At 51.4% G+C, this 22,562-nt stretch overlaps 1 protein-coding gene across 1 annotated transcript in view; it reads left to right on the forward strand.

Annotated features, from left to right (window-relative positions):
• The window catches only part of CYP26B1 (cytochrome P450 family 26 subfamily B member 1), a 30,587-nt gene that overhangs the window by 3,295 nt on the left and 4,730 nt on the right, over positions 1-22,562 (forward strand). Inside the window, exons 2-5 of the mRNA XM_084855145.1 lie at positions 3,905-4,129; positions 18,694-18,969; positions 19,452-19,607; positions 20,269-20,550. Coding sequence (XP_084711271.1) covers positions 3,905-4,129; positions 18,694-18,969; positions 19,452-19,607; positions 20,269-20,550 — 939 coding nt within the window. The remainder of the gene's footprint in view (positions 1-3,904; positions 4,130-18,693; positions 18,970-19,451; positions 19,608-20,268; positions 20,551-22,562) is intronic.

The raw sequence follows: 22,562 nt of genomic DNA on the forward strand, positions 1-22,562 counted from the left end.
GAGGCCTAACCAGTGCTGAGTAGAGGGGAACTAGTACTTCCCGGGATTTGGAAGCGATGCTTCTATGAATGCAGCCCAAAATAGCATTTGCCTTTTTTGCAGCCACATCACATTGTTGGCTCATATTCAGCTTGTGATCGACGACAATTCCAAGATCCTTCTCGCTCGTAGTGTGGTTGAGCCACGTATCCCCCATCTTGTAACTGTGCATTTGGTTTCTTTTTCCTAGGTGCAGAACTTGGCATTTGTATGCCAACCTCATTTTATGATGATGATGATAATAAATGCTCGGGAAATTAAATCACTTCTGATAGGTGCTCCTTTCCTCCCCTTGCTGGTATTATTATGGTGCTACTAGTTGTGTGAAACGAACCTATCTATGTCTGGGGAGCCCCAGCCAGATCCAGCAGCAGTTCAACTAGCTGAAAGCTGAGTGTCAGTGGAGGTCATCAGTGTCACTTGGAGGTGTGTGCATGTGCATGAGTGTGCGTGGAGATCCCAGATCTTGTATGGGGCACCACACTCCTGGATACTGTGCTAATCCGCCCAGGACGCACCTCTCCCCTCCTCCTGCTTCTGTTCTTCCAGCCAAGGAATATGGAGTACAATCCAGGGAGAAGTTATCTTGCACATGGCCGATGGAGAGCTTCCCACTGGATTGTGCCCATGGCTTGGCATCTCCCCCTTCAACCATAAGAATGCTGGGAAATGGATAGGCAATCTGTGCTTTCCACCCTACTGCTCTCTAGCCATCAATCTGAGTTTGGTGACTTTGAGTAGACAAACCCTCAATGTGCCATTCTATGATCCGAGGGAGTCAGTGGCTGGAAGAGCCACACCTAAAGAAAAAGATATTGTACAGCTGGGAAAAAGTGCAAAAAAGAGCAACCAAAATGATCAAGGGGCTGGAACAACTCCCCTAAGAGGGAAGGTTACAACTTCTGGGACTGTTTAGCTTGGGAAAAAGGGGGGTGACGGGAGACAGGACAAAGGTCTACAAAACTATGCATGGTGTGGAGAATGTAGATAGGGGACATTTTTCTCCCTCTCTCAAAATACTAGAACCCGGGGTCATCCGATGAAGCTGATTGGTGGGAGATTCAGGGCAGAGAAAAGGAAGTCCTTCTTCACACAGTGCAGAGTTAAGCTACCACAGGGTGTAGTTATGGCCACCAATTTGGATGGCTTTAAAAGGGGGCTGGGCAAATTCCTGGGGGAAAAGGCTCTCAGTGGCTCCTAGTCCTGATGGCTCTGTGCTCCCTCCAGTACCAGAGGCCGTGAGCCTCTGTACACCAGTTGCTGGGGAACATGGGTGGGAGGATGCTGTTGCGCTCATGCCCTGCTTGTGGGTTCCTGGGTGACTGCTGTGTGAACAGAATGCCGGACTAGATGGACCCTGGGTCTGACCCAGCAGGGCTCTTCTTATGTTCTTATATACAGTTGCTTGTCATCTAATAGAGACTGTCTTCTGCCTTCTCCCCACCCTGCCACCATCACAAGGGAGGGCACAACCCCTTGCAGAACAAGGCTATATCATGACAGTAAAGCCCATTTAAGCACTGGAGCATCCACAGTTAGGGTTAGAATTTCTCATAGGGCATATAACAGGAATAGGAGGCCATGCTCGGTGCTTCTGTTCAGAATAAGCCTGTGATACTCATTTTATTGAGCATTTCTCAATCTTGCATGTAAGTGACAGTCATGTGCTCTCCTGGTGAAGCACAGTACATCTGCAAGCTGTTTCTTTTGAGGTGTTGCAGTATATGGTGGCTTCCCACAGGCAAAATCTCCTTATTTATTCCTGTCTTTCAGCAGGTTCCCGGGGTGGCTTACAAAAAGTTAAATTTTACTTTAGCTGAGGCAGTAAGCATTATTACCTGGGAGTAAACCCTACTGAACACAGTGGGACATGCATAGGATTGCACTTGTGAGTCATCTTTCTGGCCACCGTGTGAACAGAATGCTGGACTAGATGGACCCTTCGTCTGATCCAGCACGGCTGTTAAGAGTGCTGTCTCTGCATGTGGACATGTGTGCAATATCCAAATCTGCATCCCATCATGTGATGCACAATGTCACCCCTTGGCTCCAGAACCCCTTTGCAGTGCTACAGAATGAGGACACAATGTGTGTCTGAGCATGTGTAGAGAGTCCTTTCCTCACTATTGAGCAGACAGAGCTGTCAACTCTGATATCTTTGGGGGCAGGTTGTCTGGGGCAGGCTCAAGCCCCAGAAGTCTCTTTTTAGGAATTAGACGCAGCCTATCAGTGCTGAAAAAGCCAGCATGTCACTTGTTCTTCACACAACTGTCCTGATGTCCACTGGACAGATAAGGAATTGTAGTAGTCTCAGCTGTGGCTTTCCTTCTCTCACGAGGCGAGAACCCCGTGGGGCCATCCCATGAAGCTGACTGGTCACTGGTGGGGGATTCAGGACAAGTAAAAAAGAAGTCCTCCACACAGCACAGATCTAAACTATGGAATTCATAGTTTGGATGGCTAGAAATGGGGATTGGGCATATCCTGGAAGAGGCAAGTATCAACGGCCATAGTCCTTATGGCTGTATGGGCCCCCCAGTGTCAGAAGCTGTATTCCTATGTACACCCCTTGCTGGGGGACAAGAGCGAAAGGGTGCTACTGCACTCATATCCTAATTGTGGGCTTCCCAAAGGCAGCTGGTTGGCCACTGTGACAACAGAATGCTGGACTGGATGGACCCTTGGTCTGATCCAGCTCTTCTTATGTGAGCATAGATTAGGAATGGGCAAGAGTTGGGTGGCAGCAGAGGTTCAGGGAAGGTGGGGCTAAAGCCTTTTGGGTGGGAAGTTCTGGAACTGCAGTTGGGTGGGTGATGGGGGTCTTCCTCTAAGCACTGAACTGTAGCCCTTGGTAGGAGAGGAGGAGGAGGTTCTAGAATAACCACTAGGAAATGCCATAAGTTGCCTATACGGCTACATCAAAAGTAATTGCTCCAAACAGGATATGGGGACCACACAAAAGAAACCAAGATCTTTGGCCCTTCATCCCACCCCCTTACTAAGAAAAGCCTTAATGGTTTTTATCCACTCTGCTCTTCGGGTGAGTGGTGGAGTATTTGACTTTTTGTGAATGGGAGTTATCTTTGTGATTTCAAGAACTTTCCCCCACTCTGATGAGCCCCATACACAAATGTTCCTTGAAAATGTGGACACATTCAAGGTTGTTTAAGGAAGGTTTCTGGGACACATTTTCCCAAGGCATCATAAGGCTGCAATCCAACTGAACTCAGTGGGGTAGACCTGTATAGGATTGTGCTGTAAGCTTCTGGAAGGAGAAATCAAGGTTCAAGCCAGCTGGAAAGTTGTCCCACCTACCTTCAAGTCCTTCCAGATATGTTTGAGGCCTGACTAATGCAATGAAAAGTCACTCTGTACGTGTTTGGAGACTCTTCATCACTGTATATATTCTAGGGCTGAGTCCCAAGTCCCAACACACCCTGTGCTAGCTGGTGAACCCTGGGTCAGGAGAGCGCGTATACTTAAGAAATGGCTACTGTAGGATCATAGCGTTGGGAGGAACCTGAGGTCATTTAGTCCAATGCCCTGCAACGCAGCATCTACAGTGCAGGATTCAGCTACAGCATCCCTGTCAGAAGGCCACCCAGCCTCCGCTTAAATGCTTCCTGCGAGAAAGAGCCCATCGCCTGCAGACAAGCTTCACCTAATTTCGCCTAATGTTTAGCTGAAATCTATTCCGCTGCAGTTTCCCCCCACATAGGTTCAAGCCCCAGCCGGTATTTATTAACTGGAAATCGGGATCGGGGTTAGTAGCTTAATGGGTGTTTTGGCGTCCGCGAGGGCGAGACGCCACCAGTTTATGCCCACTACGGCAAGTCTTAGTCGGCTGTCCGCGCGCCTCTTTCAGGGCACCTGCTTCCAGTCCTCGAGGAGGGAGAAATACGGGAACGTCTTCAAGACCCACCTGCTGGGGCGCCCCTTGATCCGGGTGACGGGCGCCGAGAACGTGCGCAAGATCCTCATGGGCGAGCACAGCCTCGTGAGCACGGAGTGGCCGCGCAGCACTCGCATGTTGCTGGGCCCCAACACCGTGGCCAACTCCATCGGAGACATCCACAGGCACAAGCGGAAGGTAAGCGCGCCAGGGCGGGCGGGCGGTGTCCGCGGGGCGGGGGGAGGCTGCTTCGCGGGCGAGGGCCCTTCCCGCCCGAGGCACGCGCTGGCGGCGGCGCCCCCGCCTCCTGGCATCCCGCGACTCTCCGGCGGCCTGCCGGGCTCCCTCTGCGCGCGGGGAGCGCCTGCTCCGGGTGGCTGTGCGGGGCGCCGAAGGGAGAGAAAGCGAGGGCGGCCTTGTCCGCTGGGTCGAGACGCCCGGAGCATGCGGGAGGCAGGAGAGATCCGCGGGCCACCCTTGCTCAGCTCCAGTCCCGGCCTCTCGGCCCCCTTGCCCGCAGTAGGGTGCGGCGGGGCCCCTCTTCGCACCGACGAAAGCCCTTTAGACAGCCGTGCCAGCCCCTTGGGGGAGGGAGCTGTGACGGCGGTTCATCTGACCCCGCCAGGACTCGGCTCCGAACTTGTTTCCAAGGCCTGGGCTCAGCCCTGCCCAGGTGAAGGGGAGCTTCTGAGTATGTGCAGAGTGCCTCCCAAAGGCGGCAGGCGGCCACAGGCCCGATATGAAGGTTGCAGAGCCCACTCGGCCCTGCCGTTGAAGTCGGGCTGAACCCAGGGCCACGAGCCCTGCGCCTCTGAGCACGTGCAAAGCGCATTTCCCCGTCCCACACCCAGACACGCGGAGTTGCAGGAAGGCGCGACTTCTAACTAGGCTAGACGCTGGTACTCCCCCCCCCCCCACCGGCACTGGGCTTTTCTCTCCATCGGCATTGCAGGCAGGGGATGGGGGGGCGTCCGTGTCTCCCGTTTCTTCCGGGGTCTTCGCACCCCCCCCCCCGCTCCAGGCTGCCTCTTCTGGCGCCGCGCCTTGGCGAGCCCACGTGGGTCCCCGCCCCGGCCTTCGATCGTGGAACGCGGCGGAGACTGAGCACTCGAGACTGGAAGCGCGGCGGCTGCGGCGGCCTTTGAGGAATTTAAAGGGGCGATGCGCGGAGCGCGCTAGGGCCGAAAGTAGACGGGCCCCGGGTCACGGCTCAGCGCGCTTTCGGCCCGGGTGGACCTCATCCGCGTGCACAGCTTGCACGCCGGAGATCTGTGTGGGCAGCACGGAGTCTGCACACGAGTGTGGGCGGCTCGGGAGATCAGTGCGTTCACACGTGGAGGATCGCGGGGATGAGCAACGTTTCCGCGGATGACCGCGTTCCCCGTGGCCGCCGGCAAGCTCGTTCAGAGCCCGAGCGGAAGCAGACTGAGGCCGCAGTCCTGCGTACGTGGGGGTAAGACCGTTGCAAGCGCCGAGTCTCGCTTCCGACTAAACCCGCATCAAGCGCCGCAGAATTCTCAGCAGGTTTGACCTTTGTTGTGTTTTGGGCCGCCTGGCGGCGGGCTCCCTTCCTGAGCCAGAATTGCGATCGTTAGGGGAATCTGTTTTCACTGCCAGTGAAGTATCCCGACCTCGAGAGTACCTTTGGGCATGTGCAGAGTGCCTTTATCGAGGCATGACAGGCTGTAGGCCCTTCTCCTGCCGGGACGCAGGAGGCGGCCCGCCTGCTGCTGGTGCGTTGCATGGGATGTACTTGCCCCGAAGTGAGCCGGTGCAGCCGAGGGGGCGGGCGGACTGCCGTGTCCCTGGCCGCGCCGAGCGCCGCACGCACATTCCTAAGGAAGCAGTGCGGGGGGCGAGGGGCCCCGCGGCGGGTCCGACCCCCGCAAGAAGCCGGGGAGCGAGGGGGAAGCCCCCGGCCGCCCCCGAGCGAACCCCGCGGAGAGCCTGTCTCCGAAGCCGGCGGGGGGCCCGTCCGAGGCCTCCGGATTGGATGAGGCCTCCAGGAGGAGTGGCATTCCGCGGGCGGGGCGGGGCGGGGCGCCGGCCTCCCCCCGCGCGCTCCCCTGCCCTCCCCCCGCGCTGTGCTGCTGCCCGGCCGCGCGGGCGGCACGTGTGGAAGATGAACTGTAGTAACCCGGGAAGCACGCGAGCGCGCAAGTGGCTCCAGCCTTAAAAGGGCAATGCCCGAGCACATACACCTGGAGTTGTATGGGGCTTGCAAGGGAAGCCCGGGCACTTCGAATTGTGCCTGGAAGGGGACCAGCAGCCGAGAAGGTGCTTAGGAAGTGGCCAGGTGTATTTCTGTTGGCCAGTCCCAGTTGGCAGCTGTATTTTCGAACGAACTGCATTTTCCAAGCAGCCGTCAAAGGCAGCCCCACCCCACTCGGCAAATTGCAGTAGTCTAGCCAGAAGCGGAGCACCCTCCAGTCTATGTGGGAGCGGCTGTACCTGCCACCAGCACGTGGAAGGAGCTCCAGGGCACGGCTGCGGCTTGGGACTCCGGTGGAAAAGCTGGGGCCCAGGCTGTGAGGGACCTGATCCTGCAGGGGAAACGCGGCCCTTCCCAGAACAGGCTCAACACCACCTCCCTGGGCAGGCAAGACCCCCCACCCCCGAACCTCAGTTTTGTTAACCCTTCAGATTAATAGTTATTTAAAACAAAGGGGGTGCGTTCCACCCGGAAGCCCTCCTGTCCAGGAGCACTGGAAGCTGCCCTGTACAGAGTCAGGCCCTGGGTCCATCCAGCCCAGTATTGTCGACGCTGACTGGCAGCAGCGGCTCTCCAGGGTTTCAGGGAGGAATATTTCCAGCCCCATCTGGAGGTGTTGCGGGGGGGGGGGGTTGAACCTGGGATATTCTGCATGCAAAGCAGGCCCCCACCACTGAGCCATGCCCCCCCCCCAGGCGCCATTAAGATGAACAGGGCTGCTTCCTGATGGACATGTCCTTGAACTCGCAGTTAGAAGGCATCTAAGTGCAGATGGATTTTCTGCAGTAAGAAAAAAAGATGGGAGAAGCTGTGGGGAAACCCAGGAGGGTTATGAGTAGAAGACACCAGCATCTGGATCCCCCATAAAATGCTGTGAACAAGGCAGGGTCATGGCACAGTAACGCCTTGTCTGGGGGCAACCCAGGATTGGGGCAAGAACAGCATGAGAGGCCCGTGCAGGAGAACGTCCAGTACAATCCTAGAAGCCCAGCCCAGATGCTCAAAACAGCCACCGCCTCAGGCCTGGCCACAAAAGGCCCACCCAAGGCCCCTCTCGGGAAGATGGCTGTGTGTTCTGAGCGCCTTGCACAGTCACAAGGGGCCTGGCTCACCGGCTCACATCATTTGGGCAGATTGCCCCTTTCCATGAGTGGGGGGTGGGGTGGGAGGAGAGGCAGAGGGCCTTGCCATAGCATGTAAGTCTGCTCAGACCTGGGGCCTGCTCCTAATTTTTAACACACCTTCTGTGTGCCTGCTTTTGGCTCTGCTCCCCCTTGCCCCTGGCCTTTCTCCTTCTCTTAATATGGCAGTGGGGCTATTATGCACCCCCCCTTAGCTCACAGTCAAGGCACCCATAGAAGGCCCGGGGCATCCATAACCCTTGGGTGACTTCCACCAGCTCCGTGGCTCTTTGAATGAAACCCTGTCTATGAAGCGCCTGGGCCGGTCGGCTGGTGGGGGATGCTGCAAAGCTCAAGCCATGACCTGGTGGCCTCCGGGCTGGAATCTTGCCTTTGCCTCTTGGAGAGTGGAAGTCTTGTTATACTGAGAAGGGCTGGAAAAAGGGTGTACTCATTTGAAGGCAGTGAGCAGGAAGGAAACAAGGTGGTGGTGTTGAAGAACCCTTCAATTTGAACTCCCTCGAGTTTCCTATTTAGGAATGTGCCAGGGTCACTCAGCCAATTACTTTCAGGTACATCTAAATATTTTTCCGCTTTACCTTTGGAACAGACAGAGGTTTTCTCCTCCCTCCCCCATTACAAACAAGGCTCAGTTAGCCGAAATCTCAGTAGGTGGAGGTGGCAAAGAAACCAAGAAGGTCAGGCAGGACAGGGTGCTCCGTGAGGCTTAGCCATGTTTGGGGGCTGCTTTTCAAAGCACCTGTTAAGCCATATGGGCAGCTTCCATCTCGGTGGCTGTGCTCAGCTGTGGAATTTGTAACTCACGCCTCTGACCATGTGTGGAGGGCCCCATATATCTGGGATTAGGGGACAAGACTGCCCTGGGGGAAGCTGTGGTTTCGAGGCCTTATTGAGTCCCTGAACCTCTCTGTTTTTGTTGAACGGGAGCCTGTGGTGGTGGTCTGTGCGTGGCACCCCCTCCTTTCTTTACCCTCCCAACTCAAGAATGAGCATGAGGGCAGCTCCCATGGAGCCCCATGCAGGGCTGTCTCTGTGTGCGGTGGAGGGACTGGCACCGCATGCATTTCTTCGGAGCGGGGTGTGCCACCCCCTCCGACGCTTCCACAGCTGCCTCCGCTCCTTTGCTTCCTCTCCATAGACAGCTTCCTTCTCAAGGGCGTCTGGACTAGCCAGCCACTGTGGGAGCAGAATGCCTGGCTTGAAGGACCTGGTGGACTTATCCAGTCAGTCAGTGCTTGCCATCTCTTGCTGCAGGGATGCCCTGTTGCGGAATCATAGAAATTTAGAGTGGGAAGGGACTATGGAGATCATCTAGTCCACCCCTGCTCAATGCAGGGTCTGCAATGCAGAATATGACTACAGCATCCCATTCAGATGACCATCCAGCCTCTGCTTAAACACCTCTAGTGAAGGAGAGTGCAGATGTCTGGGACTGGTACCATGTCTCCCCTTAATCTTGCCCAGGTAGCTTCTTGTCAGAGGCCTGACTCTGGCATTGCAAACCCTGTGTCTTTGCAAAGTCCTCCACTCTTGGAGAGTGTCTCATGTTCTGGTCCCATCCATTTCAGCGTCCCATTCAGTTCTGGGCTCAGCACTGCTGAGACCTGGCATAAATTATGCCCATGAGCATGGGTTTGAGAAGTTCAGTGACTCCGTTCCCCCCTCCCCGCCTCATTTTCACGGTGCAAAGCAGCAGCTGAAAAAGCAGGCTTTTTTGGAAGGTGTTTTTCTTCTCCAAGGCCTCCCGGCTTCTGGGCCAAGTGCATGACCAGGGAGCCCTCATTTTGTTTTCTGTTCCACTGGACCTGGCAGTCCTGAGACACACTCCTGCTCGTGTGCGCTGCCCTGTGAGCCAAAAATACCAGCATGACCACTGAACCATCAACTTCGGTATCCCGTCTTGAGCGATAGCCAGTACCTGAGGCTTAGGAGGAAGGTGGGCATCCACTGCTGTGTGAATATGGCTTGCAGCTTGCCTGTGTTAAGGAGGAGGACAGAGTGCTCTTAGAGTCTGGATTTTCATGGCTATTGTTAAGCCGAAACCTGTCTCCTCTAATTTAAGCACATTACTTCGAGGTGTATGGTGAACACTTGTGCTCACTGTTCCTTCTAATGTACTTGAAAACTAACACATCCCTCCTTTCCTCATAAATGTGCCTTAGACAGTTGCCCAGTTCAGGACTCGTGCGTGTGCCCTTCAGCATGCGTGGCAGCTGGGGGTGGGGGGGATCTTGCCTATGCAGTTTTGTCTCGCTCATTTTAATGGAGGAGCATATCTGGGCTTTCAAAGAAATGTGCACAGATCTGCTTCCTCCACTGAAAAACAAACCTGCTGTAGGCAAGGGAAGCTCAGTGCCTGCAATGGAACTTGTGCACCCATCAGAAATCAATGGGTTGGGGGGTGCTGCTATTGCTGCTCTGAAATAGTAGGAAGTAGAAGAAAAGGTCCCGAGGATCTCTGCGCTCCAGAAATTGTTGGAACATGGTGCAGGACCATCTTGAACTAAATTGTGAAGTTCTCTCGATTCTGACTGCACCCAGCTGCAGTGTAGACGCGCAGTTAGATTGTTCATCAGTGTGCAGTTGATATGCAACTAAACTCTGACACATTACAGTCTGCTTGGCTTGGATAGCCACAGAAAGTGATAAGCCAACCCACACAGGATTGCCAAGGTGGAAACAGCATCACTGTCCTCTTAGCTCTCTTCTGAATCCTTTCCAAATTGTCAAAATCTTTCTTGAATCTCGTCGAACACCATCTTATCAGTAATAATTAGATCAGTACTATGGTTTCCCAAGCCATGGACATGAAGATTTAATGTGTGAATGTATTCTGGAATTGCATTCGCCCTTTGTGCTGCAGCATTGTATTCTTGGCTCATTTTAGGTTTGTTGTCAATCATAGGCTTGATTGGGATGTAGAGGTTGTTATCTTGTGTCAATGCACACTTCCAGGGTACCACACAGGCTTTTCTTGCTCTCCTCTGGGTTTCCCTTGGAACCGACAAGCTCCACCCACTAGCCGTAGTAACCCAGCCATTGTCCATGTGATCATTTATTCCAGGACAAAAGCAAGACAACTCAGGAGTGTCTGGTCTTGCCACGGGTTGCTGATCCCCCTTGATTTGCTCCAACCTTCAATTCACCCCTTGGGCAGGCAAACAAATCAGAGGTTGAAGTGAGTTCAGGAGTTGTTGACCGTGGGCAGCTGATCATGTACACAGGGCTTATGTTGACTTTCGTTTGATGTTTTCACTTAACAGTGCTTCCTTTGCTACAATTGTATAGAACTGGGCTGAATATTTGTAAGAAGATTGTATCTGGCAAATCTGGTAGGGGATTTGCTTGGTGCCAGTCTGGATCTGAAATTCACTCTCCACCCAAAGGTCGCCAGGAGGTCTCCCCTTTCTCCCCCCTACCCAAGAAAAAACTAAACAAGAATGAGGCTCTGAGGGTCCCAGCAAACACTCGGTGTCGCACATACCTGGAGCGCTCCGCACATCCTGCTGCCAAGACACCGGGGCAAGAATGTTCTGCCTAAGGAAAACCATAAAGCTTGAAATATCCTGTTTTCATCCCACACCGTGGCTTATTTGGACGTTTGCAGTTGCGCTTGTTCAGCCCTTGGAGTGAACTCTTTTCTCTGCGCATGGCTCCTCAGGCGCGTGCATGATCTGATGCTGACTGCAGAGAGCCTTGGTAGATTCCGTGCATTTCCTCTTGTTCTTAAAGAATTGTCCCTTTGTTTTGGAGCCCCTCTCCCTGTCCTTCGAATATGCAGGTGCTTCTTTCTCCCATAGGCTTCTATCAGAAAAGGCTTCACGTGCATGGCTTCCATATGAGGCTGAGGTGGCAATCCTAAGCTTACGCCCCAGGGCAGGCAGGCTGGGAATGATGGGAGTTGCAGTCCAACACATCTGGAGGGCCCCAGGTTGGGGAAGGCTGCACTAGAGAGTAAGTCCCACCAGGTTCAAAGGCGCAGACATATAGCATCATAGAATGGTAGGGTTGGAAGGGGCCTACAAGGCCATCGAGTCCAACCCCCTGCTCAGTGCAGGAATCCAAGTCAGAGCATCCCCGACAGATGGCTGTCCAGCCTCGTCTTGAAGGCCTCCAGTGTGGGAGAGCCCACCACCTCCCCAGGTCATTGGTTCCATTGTCGTATTGCTCTAACAGTCAGGAAGTTTTCCCTGATGTTCAGCCGGAATCTGGCTTCCTGTCACTTGAGCCCATGATTCCGTGTCCTGCACTCTGGGATGAGAGAGAAGAGATCCTGGCCTTCCTCTCTGTGACAACCTTTCAAGTACTTGAAGAGCGCTATCATATTTATTTATTTATTTATTTATTTATTTATTATTTCATTTCTATACTGCCCAATAGCCGAAGCTCTCTCATATCTCCCCTCAGTCTTCTCTTCTCAAGGCTTCTCTTCTCAAGAAAGGCCCAGTTCTTTCAGTCTCTCCTCATAGGGCTTTGTTTCCAGTCCCCTGATCATCTTTGTTGCCCTCCTCGGAACCCTCTCCAGCTTGTCTGCATCCTTCTTAAAGTGTGGTGCCCAGAACTGGACACAGTACTCCAGATGAGGCCTAACCAGTGCTGAGTTGAGGGGAACTAGTACTTCCCGGGATTTGGAAGCGATGCTTCTATTAATGCAGCCCAAAAGAGCATTTGTCCGTTTTGCAGCCACATCTAGGGATGGACGAAAGTCACTTACCTTGAACGAAATTTGATTTGCGGTGGGGGGGAGGCGCTCCATCCCTCCCCCCAAAATTCTGGCGGGGGGGGAGGCGCTCCATCCCTCCCCCCCGAAATTCTGGCCGGGGGAGGAGGCGCTCCGTCCCTCCACCCCCGAATCCTGGCCGGCCGGGCCGCAAATGGCGGTGGCGGCCGTAGCCGCCGCCGTTTGCATCCCTGCAGTCAGCCGTGATAGGCTACGTAAATGTTTGCGTAGCCTATCACAGCTGAGTAAAACAACAACAACAACAACCGCGTGTACGCAAATGGCGGCACCCATGGGCGCTGCCATTTGCGTAGGCGTGTTTTTGTTTGTTTGTTTTTAACTCAGCCATGATAGGCTACGTAAACATTTACGTAGCCTATCACGGTATTTTTTAAAAATCTAGCCGTGATAGGCTACGTAAATCTTTACGTAGCCTATCACGTTTTGTTGTTGTTGTTGTTTTTTTAATGGAAATGGTGGCGGCGGCAGCCGGTCGGAAGACCAGCAGCCACCAGAGCCGCCGCCGCCAGGAGGATTCGCCCAAGGTAAGTCCCGTCCCGGGGGGGGGGGGCAGACGGTTTCGCCACCAATTTCGGGGGGCTGAATGTGCTGGAATTCGGCCTCCCCGAGATTTGTGGCGAAATTCTCTGACATCCCTAGCCACATCACATTGTTCGCTCATATTCAGCTTGTGATCGACAACAATTTCAAGATCCTTCTCACTTGTCGTGTTGTTGAGCCACATCTCCCCCATCTTGTAACTGTGCATTTGGTTTGTTTTTCCTAGGTGGAGAACTTGGCATTTATCCCTATTAAATGTCCTTCTGTTGTTTTCTGCCCAGCACTCCAGTCTATCCAGATCACTTTGAATTTTGTTTCTGTCTTCCAAAGTATTAGCTATCCCGCCCAATTTGGTGTCATCTGCAAATCTGATCAGCATTCCCTGCACCTCCTCCTCCAAGTCATTCATACAAATGTTGAAGAGCACTGGGCCCAGGACTGAGCCCTGCGGTACCCCACTCGTTACCTCTCCCCAGTTTGAGAAGGTCCCTTTGATAAGCACTCTTTGAGTCCGATTCTGTAGCCAACTGTGGATCCACCGGATCGCTGAATGAACGTCTGAATGAACATCCATAGGGCGGTGCCATTAATCACTCTCTCTGGTTTCTTCCTGTTATTGTTGTCCCTCCTTCCCCCCTCTCTCCTTGCCAGGTGCAAAAGGGGACGGGGTCCCCTGCATCCTTGCAGAAGAGGGGATGGGCTTGGTTGCATGACAAGCTGCACCTGCCCAAATTCTCTGTCTTCGGCACAGCTGTAAAAGTGGGGGGGCCCTTCTGCCTGCCATCTTTTGCATCTGCCACTGTAGCCCTGCAAAGACAGTCTGGATCCAAACTCAGATAAGAAAACCCTGAATGTGTAGTGGTGAATACCAAATGATTATCCAAGACACAGACTATTTGAATATCTTAACTAGGTTGAGAACATTCTTGACATACTTACAACATGAATTTCAAAAGTGTATGAACATAGTCCAGTGAGTTCCAAACACAAACCCATTTATTTAATTTTTTAAAAAATATGAGTCCTAACTGTCGGATGATTAAAATTATGAATTACAATAAGCCCCCCTCCCCTGGTTCCTTCACCAGTCATCTGCTGAACACATGAAGGCAAGGACTGAACTGCAGGGCTGGGAGAAGACATTCTGTTTGTCCTATACAATCCAAGGAGGACTCTTTGCAATCTTGCAGAGGATGCAGAGAAGAGAACTTCAGAACATAAGTGGCTATGATAAAGGGTTGCATCCCAGCATCTTCTGTTCCTTATGCGTGCCTCTCAGATCACATGGTCTAGCCACTTGGGGCTGTTAAATATCTTGGACAACTCTGCAGAATGGTGGCTGAAATCATTGCTTTGCATCCCTAAAAAGGTTGCCGCTGCAAGCAACCCATTGGGTTGACTCTTCCATCCTAGCTGAAATGTATTTATGTAATTTATTCAGGGAATTTTTACCCCACTCTTCAGCCAAAAAAGGCTCCCAGAGTGGCTTACAAAGATGAACATTAAGACAGTCCCTGCCCTCAGGCTTACAATTTAAAAGACATGACACAAAAGGAAAAGGGATTGGAAGGGAGGAGCAGAAAGACTGGGCCATGAGAGTCCACAAGAACTAAACTCTTCCAATAGCAAGATACCCAACCAGTCTTTTTCTAGCATCACTCCAGGAAACTAGAATATTTTGTGCATCCAATGGCCATAGCTGTCAGACAAAAAAATATCACCTGTCACTGGCTGTATGTAATTGATGTGCGTGCACGCACACACACATACACGCTGCACAACTTCAAAAGCTCACTTAGTTCAGACATTTTTGTCTCAACAGGATGTCTCCTTCCCAAACAATGGCCTAAATACTGATTTTGTTAAAGAGTTCAGCATAGTGTTCCACGCCTCAGCTGAACCACAACTTATGTGATGCTGCCTAGGGGTTTTTTTGCATTTTTTTTGTTCAAGATCACCTCAGTTGTCCCCATTCAAATTAATATCAGGAAATAGGGTAATGGGGTATATTGGGCAGGAAATTAGGTTCTCCCCATCTCCCTCTCTAAAGTGTGGGTCAGAGGTAAAATATGCAAAAGGACTGGAGAACCTTAGGGTGGATTCAAGCAGCCAGTCTGCTACTGTGGGCTACATTTTTGGTGTGTATTATTATTATTATTATTATTATTATTATTATTATTATTATTATTATTTTCAAATGACCACCAAGAGGTTGTAAAGAGATTATGGTCATCCTAGACACTTTGCAAGCTAGATTAAAATATTATGGGCTAAGAGTCACTTAATCGCACCTAATCAATGTCCTTGAGATGTTTTTCTAAAACCTTATTCAGGTTTTTTTTGGAGCTGTAGATTTGTCTGGGTTTTTTTTAACCCTTCGCAACAGCACCTGCCTCCCCCAATGTCTTCTCTTAGGCTCTCTAGATTGCCTTGTAGGAATGCAGTGCATTGCCTTGAAGTGTTTCCTGTTCTCTCGTCGGATCCCCAGCTTCAATTGGTGGTGAAGATCTCTTCCTCTGCCACTTCTACAGCATCTGCGCAGACTGGGAGGCGGGGGGGGGGGGTTGGCAAGAGGTGTTCAGCAAAGGCTCGCTAGAGGGCGCGGGGGCTTTAGTCTGAAGGCCAGAGGACGGCGAGGCGGGCAGCACAGAGAGAGTTGGGATTTCTCTGAATGGAGAGATTTGCGAACACCCAGTGAGGGAGAGCGGCATGGAGGGACTGGAGCAGAGCCGGAGAGATTCAGGGCTCGGGCACCCACTCCGTTTCATCCTTGACATGTTGTGCGGAGAGGGGAGTGAGGCTGGCCCTGACGTGCAGCAGGGTTGCAGAAGCACCCTGCTTCAGGGGCACCATGACGGGGGCCGAGGAAGGCAGAATCAGGGTCCCGGTGGTGCAGCAGCACTGTGGAAGCGTCGGCCACTTGGCCTCTGCTTCGGGCAGGAAGACCTCCTGGGATGGCGGTGGAGGAGGGGGCTGCTTCCAGCTGCAAGCCTGCCTGCCTCTCATGAATGGCTGCAGCAGCTAGTTAGCCGGGGCGAGGAGAGGACCCCGGACTGCAAGCGGAGACCACATTTGCGGCCTTCTACTGCCTCCATCCCTTCCTAGGTTCTCTCATCTGCTGGGCAGCTGCTTGTGTTGCCCCCACAGCAGGACAGGGCACGGCACAGCAGGGTAGGCAGGAGGAGGAGCAGGGTGAGAGCATCCATTAATTAATTCTTTAATTCTTAGCATTAATTCTTTGAGCTGAGAACCACATCAGAAAATGTGGTGATGTTCAAAATCCAAAGGGTAGCTGTGTTTCAGTCAGTCTCGGAGGTTTGGATGGGGTCAGTTTATAGTGGGATTAACGAAGAACAAATATCTCAGGCCTCCCTGCTGGCCACATGGACTGGTGTGGGAGTGACGTGAGCTCCACAATTGCTCCCTCCTGCAAGGAGAGTGAACACAGCCCAGAGGACAAGGACAAGGGGCTGCCTCCCCTTGGTCTGATGGCAGACAAGGGAATGCCAGAAGTGGTCTTTGGCAACAGGTGCATCGCCCAGGCACGCGCCTCTCATTGGACAGGCAGTTTTGGCCTCTGCTGCCTATTGCGCAGACTCTTGCTGGCAAGGTCACCTTCACTGTGTAGCGCATCAGAAGGTGCACAGACTTGCCTGCCTTTCTCTGGGGCTACTGGATGCCTCATGTTGAGGATCAGCGCTTAATTGTCCAAAAGGAAAGACATCAGAAATCAAGCCTGCTTAGAAATGGCGCCTCCTGCCCTGGAACTCCCTCTTAATTCCAGACACACAGAGAGGTCCTCAGGGAAGAGAAAGGCACTCTCCACATGGGCAGAGGCACACTCAGATTCACTACAGTTTTGTGAGTTGAACTGCCGTTGAACAGAGGAAGTCCTATCAGGGTTAAGTTTCATCACTCCTACTTCTTAGTGTTACCTCTCCTCTCTTCTCCCAGACGATGAAAAGAGGCAGATGCATCACATGGGCTAATCTGTTAAGGCTGTGCCATTTTTAGAACGTCCTTGGATATGGAAAGATCTGCTTTGTGGTGAGTCAGGCCAAGAGTCGACTGAGCCCAGTATTGTTCAGCTCAGCTGCCAGCAACTCTCCATGCAAAGGGTCTTCCCAGTGAGGCTGTCTGGGAGACCTATAATTTTACCACTGAGCTCCAAAGTGCTTTATGTCATAGCCTTAAAAAAATATTTCTAAGGGGCCCAGGTATCCAGGAGGGCAAGCCTGCCTGGGTCCGTTCCCTGGGCCACGGCCTCCATCTTGTTGTTTATCTTCAAGGAGGCATGGGGGGGGGTGCCTCCGACCTCATCCCACCCCTGACTGTGGTGTGCAAGCCCTGGCTGCGTATGAATCAGACATGGTTGGTCCTGAGGGCAAGGCTGTTAAAAGATCAGGGCTGTTATTTGACCAAACAAAACCATAGTGAAAGGTGTTGTACGTTAGCAGTGTGGAGCAACGTCCAGGAAACTTACTTTCTGTGTGTAGGTCCTGAGGGCTGGGGGAAATTCTCACATTTACAGCTTGGAAGGTTATGGTCTTGGAGAGAGCCTCTTGCTGGCTTTTGTTGGATAACAGCAGAGCTCATGGCTCCTTTGGCCTTCCTGAATTCAGTCCTCTTCCACACTCCCCCCCCCCCAAGACCTCCTCGACATGAGCCGGAAGTCGGCAGAAGTCATATAGTGCCATCTGACCTTTACCTTGGCGCGTGCTTCCCTGCTGCTGGAGCTGGGAGGCCCAGAGCATGGCAGCGCACGTGTAAGTTAATAAAAAGTAAGCAAACATTCTTTTTCCACCCAGGCCTTCTGGGAGGAGGGGGAGGCAATGTGGGGCAGAACGTAACTTTGCCTAGAAATGTTGCCTTGAGCTATTCTTTGCCTGCCTTGGTCCCTTCATAAAAGAGTAAACAATGGACACAGATCAGACACTGTCACCAAGGACAGGGTGTTTCAGTCTCTCTGGTTCACTGCTTAGCATTTCAAGAACGTTTACTTTGCAAAAATGTTTCAAGCGCATTGTTAAGTTTTTTGCCCTCCCAACAACCCTGTCAGGTGGGTCATCATTGTTCTCATTTCATAGATGAGGTGGAAAGAAACTGATTAGCTGAAAGCTGCAGATACTGGAATACAGAACGTATAAGGGACACTGCTTCCCCCATGAATGATGCATTCATGTAAGAACAGTTACTTCTCCCTTCAAAACATGCAAGCAGGGAGGGCCCTTCTGGCCATGTTTCTTTTAAAAAAGAATGAGGTAGTCTATAAAGTGTGTGCCGTTCATAGTTGGTGCAGTATGTGTGTGTTTTGTAGCTGGGGTTAGCGCTGAGCTGAAAACCAAAACAAATCCCTTTTACAAGAAGTAACCCAGAGTGCATTGCAGAGATGTGGTTGGGCTTTAAGTGAATTGGGTCTCCCATCGCCACTTGCAATTGATTTATTATTTAATTGATTGGCTTACCTTTTGCACTCCACCTGTCCTCCGATGAGTTCAAGGTTGTAAACAGGGTTCTCCTTTCCCATTCCATCCTTCTGACAACTGTGAGGTGAATGAGGCAGAGGGATAATGACTGGCCCAAGGCCACCTGGTGACCATCAGGGCTGAGTCACACACTGCCCAGCTATCAGCATTTGTTGCTGTTTTGAATTGCCATTGACTTTTGTTGTCTTTATCCTCCATTCTCCCTCCACCAATGTGGATGAACAAACTGGAGTATCTTAAATTATGGTTCTTTACTTTGGGTTTTGCTCTGGTCATCAGTCTCCATCTAGCCTCACTTAGGAGCAAAGGAACCTGTTGCCCAAGTTGCCCTGCTGGGAGAGACTTCAGTATCCTTGCAACAGTGCCAGGGATCCTGAGGGGTGCTTGTCAGGATTGCACAGCAGCTTCATTGACACCCTGAACGTCTTGATGCCTGCAACAACCAGGTGCTTTGGGTTGCTTGTTGTGGTTGGGCCTGTTCTGTCCCGGACTAGTAGTGGCGAATGCACAATGAGGCACTCTGTCCTCTGCACATAACCTTTAGGCATGAGTAGAATATATGGAATGCATCCATCCATCCATCCATCCATCCATCCATCACCATAGCACAATTATATGGCTGCCTTTTTTATTTCTTCCAGGTGTTCTCCAAAATATTCAGCCATGAAGCCCTGGAGAGCTACCTTCCAAAGATCCAGCTGGTGATCCAAGACACATTGCGAGCGTGGAGCAGCAACCCGGAGTCCGTCGGTGTCTATTACGAAGCACAGAAGCTCACGTTCCGCATGGCCATCCGGGTCCTGCTTGGATTCCGGATCCCAGATGAGGAGCTCAGCCACCTCTTTGAGGTCTACCAGCAGTTCGTAGAGAATGTCTTCTCCTTGCCTGTAGACCTGCCTTTTAGTGGCTACCGGAAGGTAAGAGGTGCTGCAATCAGGTCGCGGCTTAGAAGGCTGGGGATTGTTCCATAGTTCAGTGGTAGAGTACTTGATTTGCCTCTGGAAGGTCTTAGGTTCAGTCCCTGAGATTCATGAGATCAGGTAGAGCAGCTGATGAGGGAGTCTCTGGCTAGTCTCAGCCTGACACCCTGGAGAGCTTCTGCTGGTCAGGGTTGATGTTACTGGGCTAGATGGACCAAGGGTCTGACTCCGCATGAGGCAGCTACATATCCTTATAGTTGCTTGGAGTACGTCCATTTGGCTGTAATTTTGGGGGACTGGGCAGGCTGTTTTGCTCTTTCTATCCATGCAGTCCAGATGTTCGGGGCTCTTCAGCCAGTGATGCTTCTACAGGAGAGGAGGGGCTGACAGTGAAAGAGAACTGCCTGGGGAACTCTGTTATCTGGGCTTTGCTGCTCAACAGCTATTTCAGAGGTTTAGCCTTCATTTCTCTTGTGCAGGGGATTCGTGCTCGAGAGCTATTGCAAAAGAGTTTAGAGAAAGCCATCCGGGAAAAGCTGCAAAACACTCAGGGCAAGGACTACTCTGATGCGCTGGACCTTCTGATAGAAAGTGGCAAGGAGCATGGCAAGGAACTGACCATGCAAGAACTGAAGGTATGGAAAGACTTCCTCCTCTTCCCACCCAGCCAGAAATCTGCAGTTCTGACTGATTCCAGTAGGGGCGCTAGACTAATTCTTGCATATGAAGGATTGTCAAAAACACCTCACAGAATGAACACATTGGAAGCTGAACTCTATTGCAGTGCAATAAAGCACTAGAGCCTTGAGAATTGCTAAAGATTATGGCTCCATGAGGAGTAGCTCTTCATCCATTTTGGCTTTGTGTGTCAGTTCAGTTCTTCTTAGTATTCAAAGTTCTCTATAATGAAACTCATCCTTGCTCCTGATCCCACCTAAAATGAAATCCAAAGTGAATTTGGAAGTTCCTGCTCAGATGTAATATCTCTAGGAATTCTGAGGGATGCTGAAAGAATTGTGATAAGGTTAGGTAAAGTGCCCAGGGCATGTGGGGCGGGGGTTGCTGTGTGTGTGTGTGTGTGGGGGGACACACACAAGATGGTTCCCAAGTTCAAATGCTTTCCTATAAAGTGCCAGCCATGGAAAGATTTGAACCCAAGCCTCTATGGGTCCAGCTACACCACATTATCTCTCTCTCACATATTTATTTGTTGGTTGATTGATTGATTTTATTACATTTATTTATCACCGCCTGGTCTCTGAAGCTCTGTAACATATGGCTCTCTTTGCCTTGTAGGATGGCACCCTTGAGTTGATCTTTGCTGCCTATGCCACCACAGCCAGTGCCAGCACCACTCTGATTATGCAGCTCCTGAAACACCCCGGGGTCCTGGAGAAGCTTCGCGAAGAGCTGAGGAGCAAAGGGATCCTCCACAATGGTTGTCTCTGTGAGGGTGCCATCCAGCTGGACACTATCAGTAGCCTCCACTACCTGGACTGCGTCATCAAGGAGGTGTTGCGGCTCTTCACTCCCATCTCTGGAGGGTACAGGACAGTTTTGCAGACCTTTGAGCTGGATGTGAGTAGAGAGACCTTCCTTTAACCCTCTCAGATCAAGCGAGTCTCCACTGGCATGTATTAATTTGAGGAAGCATTTCTGGCATCTACTTTCCAGTGCTCACTCTAGGGGAAATCCTGTGGGGTTGGGGGAGTGGGCAGCACATAGTGCTGGAGCACATGCCTTGCATGTTTGTCTACATTTATTTATTTCTAGGGCTTATCAGTTGCTTTCCATAAAAATTACCCAAGGTGACATACGTACATAAATGGAAACGATCAAATGTACCACAGTCAAAATGATTTGTTTGTAACTATCCTTTAGGCGAGGGGCCACGGCTCAGTGGTGGAGCCCCTGCTTGGCAGGCAGAAGGTCCCAGGTTCATTCCCTGGCTGTTCTAGGGAGGGCTGGCAAAACTCTTGCCTGAAACCCTGGAGAGCCACAGCTGCCAGTCAGTGTTGACAGTGCTGGGCTAGATGGACCCAGGGGTGACTTGGTATAAGGCAGCTTCCTCTGCTCCTATGTTCCTAAATATTATTAGAAATGTGCACAATTTTTTCTTATAGCCAACATGGCTGCTTTGGATTTTTGTACAAAATTCTGAGTTCATTTGTGGCATCTCTCACTGGGGAAGGGGCTGCTGTTCTGTGTGAGCCACGTGCAGCTGGTATCCTGCCCCGGAGCCCTCAGAAATCTAAGAGCTGGCCTTGGGCAGACCTCTTCTGAAGATCCTTGGGGGCCCATTCACAATTTGATATCAGAATTTGGGGGTTGCAGACGCGTAATTGCTGAAGCCAAACATCTAAACTGGGATGAGAAAAGTGAGCATTAGAGCCAGATGTTTGGATGACATGGGGATTACTCATTGAGAGCAGATGGAATTTTCAACTAACAAAACAAAATCTCGTGGCTTGGCTGTCACAGCCTGTACATCTTCCCAAGTGTCAAGAACTGAGTTCGTACTCTTTTGGATAGAATTGGCGAAAGATAGATGCTCTGTTGCACATAGCCACACATGAGAAACACACTATGAGATGCTATTCTGTTGATACTTGTGCAGGAGAAATGAATTACAAGGAAGAGAATGTGACCTAGGGCTTACTCATATGACCATCTTTATGTTGTAAAGCTCTCCTCTGTTGCCTTGTTTCCATGGGGTTTGGCTGATGTGAATCTCTGACATGTGCTGAGCTCATGACTCAACATATCCCAGCTCAACCTGTTTCTCCAATGCTTTAATGCTGTGGTGAATCACAGGCTAGGTTCCGTTCAGACCACCATTCCCCCACCCACCCCAGCCATCAACTAACGTGGAGTTATGAGCTGACTGGAGCTATGGGCAACTTGACTGGCTGATGGACTTTGATGAACACTGGATTGCTGCACACTGGACAAACCACAAACATCAATGAGCAGAAACAGTGGTGGCTTCCCTCCAGCTGGGCATGCTCAAAATGTGCATGTGCTCATTTCAGTAAACTGAAACCAGAGCTGCAGCTGATATCTGCCCTACAGGGAAATCTTGGCATTTGAAGACTCTGGAAGGCAGTTTTTAATCCAACACTTATTTTTCAACATATCTACAGCATGTGCAGTTTCATTTAAGCCCTGAGCTAAGACTGGGACACTGGCAAGTGCATTCATAGTATGGTTTACGACCTGGCAAGATCTTCATGTCATGTATAAATATGCATATTGCTGCACCCTTGTTTTGGGACTCTATGCAACTACTTCTTCTCCCTTCCAATGGACCACAGTCCTGACTCTGTCTCTTATTTCATAATGAGGACTGAGTATGTAGGATTTAGTGGTGCCTGGTCCAGAACTGCTCTGTAGAATGGCTTCCAGAGGGCACTGGGCCAGCAGAAAGATGACTACCATGGTTGCGTCTTTCTGCTTTTGACCAAAGCTCACTGATACAATGAGAAGACTTGGTAAAAACACAGCTCAGTCTTCTCCTCCACTGTGCCGGAGAGCCTTGGAACATACAAGACAGGTGTCTCGTGCAGTCTGGAGACATCCTCAGGTGATGC

The sequence above is a fragment of the Heloderma suspectum genome, chromosome 5 (genome assembly GCF_057233095.1).
Source record: "Heloderma suspectum isolate Gila_16-S chromosome 5, 16-S_ref, whole genome shotgun sequence".
NCBI lineage: Eukaryota > Metazoa > Chordata > Lepidosauria > Squamata > Helodermatidae > Heloderma > Heloderma suspectum.